A 2,500-nucleotide genomic window follows, 5' to 3' on the forward strand; every position below is an offset into this window, starting at 1 on the left:
TGTGTATGTGTGTGTATGTTCCTGTTTGTAGTGTGTGTGTGTGTGTGTGTGTGTGTGTGTATGTTCCTATTAGAAGTGTGTGTGTGTGTGTGTGTGTGTGTATATGTGTGTGTGTGTGTGTGTATGTGTGTATGTTCCTGTTAGAAGTGTGTGTCTATACTGCATTTGACATGTAGTGCTAATAATCAACCACAAACACACTGTTGTTCCATCACATCAGTGATGTGTGCAATAACATGAAGAGTTTCCAGCTATGAGTTTCATCTCTCCATGTGTAATTTCTGGTCTGAAGAACCAGATGGAATTTAGAATTGGATCTTTTTCATTGATTGGTTCCAGAAAACAATGATGAACTTTAATCTTGAGTGTATGTAGATGAATGTTGGATGTAAAAGACCTTGTGATAAGAGAAACTTCTAAATGTGGGTCGAGTTCATTACTGTGTGTGTGTGTGTGTGTGTGTGTGTGTGTGTGTGTGTGTGTGTGTGTGTGTGTGTGTTTATTCATCTATAATTAGTGATCATGAATTTATGATGTACAGTACAGACCAAAAGTTTGGACACATCTTCTCATTCAAAGAGTTTTCTTTATTTTCATGACTATGAAAATTGTAGAGTCACACTGAAGGCATCAAGGGCTATTTGACCAAGAAGGAGAGTGATGGGGTGCTGCGCCAGATGACCTGGCCTCCACAGTCACTGGACCTGAACCCAATCGAGATGGTTTAGGGGTGAGCTGGACCGCAGAGTGAAGGCAAAAGGGCCAACAAGTGCCAAGCATCTCTCGGGGAACTCCTTCAAGACTGTTGGAAGACCATTTCAGGTGACTACCTCTTGAAGCTCATCAAGAGAATGCCAAGAGTGTGCAAAGCAGTAATCAAAGCAAAAGGTGGCTACTTTGAAGAACCTACAATATGACATTTTTCAGTTGTTTCACACTTTTTTGTTATGTATATAATTCCATATATAATTCCATGTGTTCATTCATAGTTTTGATGCCTTCAGTGTGAATCTACAATTTTCATAGTCATTAAAATAAAGAAAACTCTTTGAATGAGGTGTGTCCAAACTTTTAATCTGTACTGTATTTTCTATAAGCTCTGAGATGTAATCAGTGTTACTGATGAACCCCATCATGTTACTGTAATGAAACCTTCTCGAGTTGGAATTCCAAGTTTTTTTCAGACGTCTTAAATGTAGAATTATGAACTTTTGAAGAACAGAAGTCAGATGTTTATGATTTCAAGCCTCAGTAATAAATTGAATGTGTTTGTTTCTGTAGATATTACTGTAAAGATGCTGAGAAACAGAAAGCAGCTTCTGAATTAAAGACATTGGAGATATAAAGACTTCACTCTGCTCTTCACTTCAATTCTAATCCAGATGGATTCCTACAACATTCATTTTGAGAAGATGAACAACTTTGACCTTCACCCTCTCAGTCGACATTCTCCATCCAAGTCCACAAGTAGTATAGATCAGTACACACACCATCACGGTAAAGGAGATTCTGCTTACAGCTCTTTCTCTGGAGGATCCACCGTCCCTGATTATTCTTCGCCCTTCCTAGCAGATGATCTCCACCCCCATAACCTGGACTATGCTGATCTGAAGTACGTGAAGGCCGTGTACAGTCCCAGCATCCTGGACTCGGACTCTCATCTCTATCGTTCCATGGAGGCCATTGTGCACCAACAACATCAGAGCCATAATGTCTTTCATGTGAAAGATTTTCCAATGCCTACCAGCCATTTACCACCTCCACCACCACCTCCAACTCCGCCTCCACCACCTCCAACTCTACCTCCACCACCTCCTTCAACTCCACCTCAACCACATCCACCACCTCCCCCACCTGTCCATGGAGACAGCTTAATAACAACAAGGTCTCCTGAAACCTCAGTGTTGAGACGGAGTTCTGAAACTGAGATTTCTGGTTTTTCCCCATTTAGGCATCAAACATCTAATTCTGAGATCTTCAGCTCGAAACCTAATGTTTGTTATGATCTATGGGTTCCTCAGAATTTTGAGAGAAAGCAAGACCTCGTGGAAAAAAACCCAGAGTCGAAGTCAGAAGCCATTTACAGACCACAAACCAAACATTTATTAGAGAACATGGAGGGGCCTTCAGACATCCAGCACAGCAGGTCACATTCAGCTTGTGGAGTTTCAGAATCTAAGCAACAACACTCCATCAACTCCTGGCACATGGTTCAGAACACCATTAGTGGAAGTGTTCAGCACAAAGGACAGTTCTATTTTGTGACTGGAGTTTACAAACCATCATGTGAATCCAGTGTTCCACCTCCACCACCATCACTACCGCCACCACCACCACCACCACCACCACCACCTGCGCAAGCTGAAATACAGAGATCACATGATACCACGGAGAACATGTTTAATAATGTTCCTCAAAGAAAACAGAGCTGCAGTGAAATCTTCTATCAGGAGAAAAAAATGATCTCAGCAAACGCAGAAGAGGAACCTTCAAGTAACCA

General features: G+C 41.6%; 1 protein-coding gene across 9 annotated transcripts in view; it reads left to right on the plus strand.

Moving 5' to 3' along the window:
- shroom1 (shroom family member 1) overlaps window positions 1-2,500 on the plus strand; it is a 25,597-nt gene that overhangs the window by 14,970 nt on the left and 8,127 nt on the right. For 7 of the 9 annotated variants that reach the window (XM_046867660.1, XM_046867669.1, XM_046867664.1 and 4 more), the window contains one exon: window positions 1,282-2,500. This exon is cut by the window's right edge and continues 1,378 nt beyond it. In XM_046867660.1, coding sequence (XP_046723616.1) covers window positions 1,383-2,500 — 1,118 coding nt within the window. In that variant the 5' untranslated portion in view covers window positions 1,282-1,382. Of the gene's footprint in view, window positions 1-760; window positions 823-852; window positions 889-1,281 lie in introns of those variants that run through there. The other 2 variants (XM_046867665.1, XM_046867668.1) reach the window with 2 other exon arrangements.

The sequence above is a fragment of the Silurus meridionalis genome, chromosome 15, assembly GCF_014805685.1.
Source record: "Silurus meridionalis isolate SWU-2019-XX chromosome 15, ASM1480568v1, whole genome shotgun sequence".
In the NCBI taxonomy this organism is placed as follows: Eukaryota; Metazoa; Chordata; class Actinopteri; order Siluriformes; family Siluridae; genus Silurus; species Silurus meridionalis.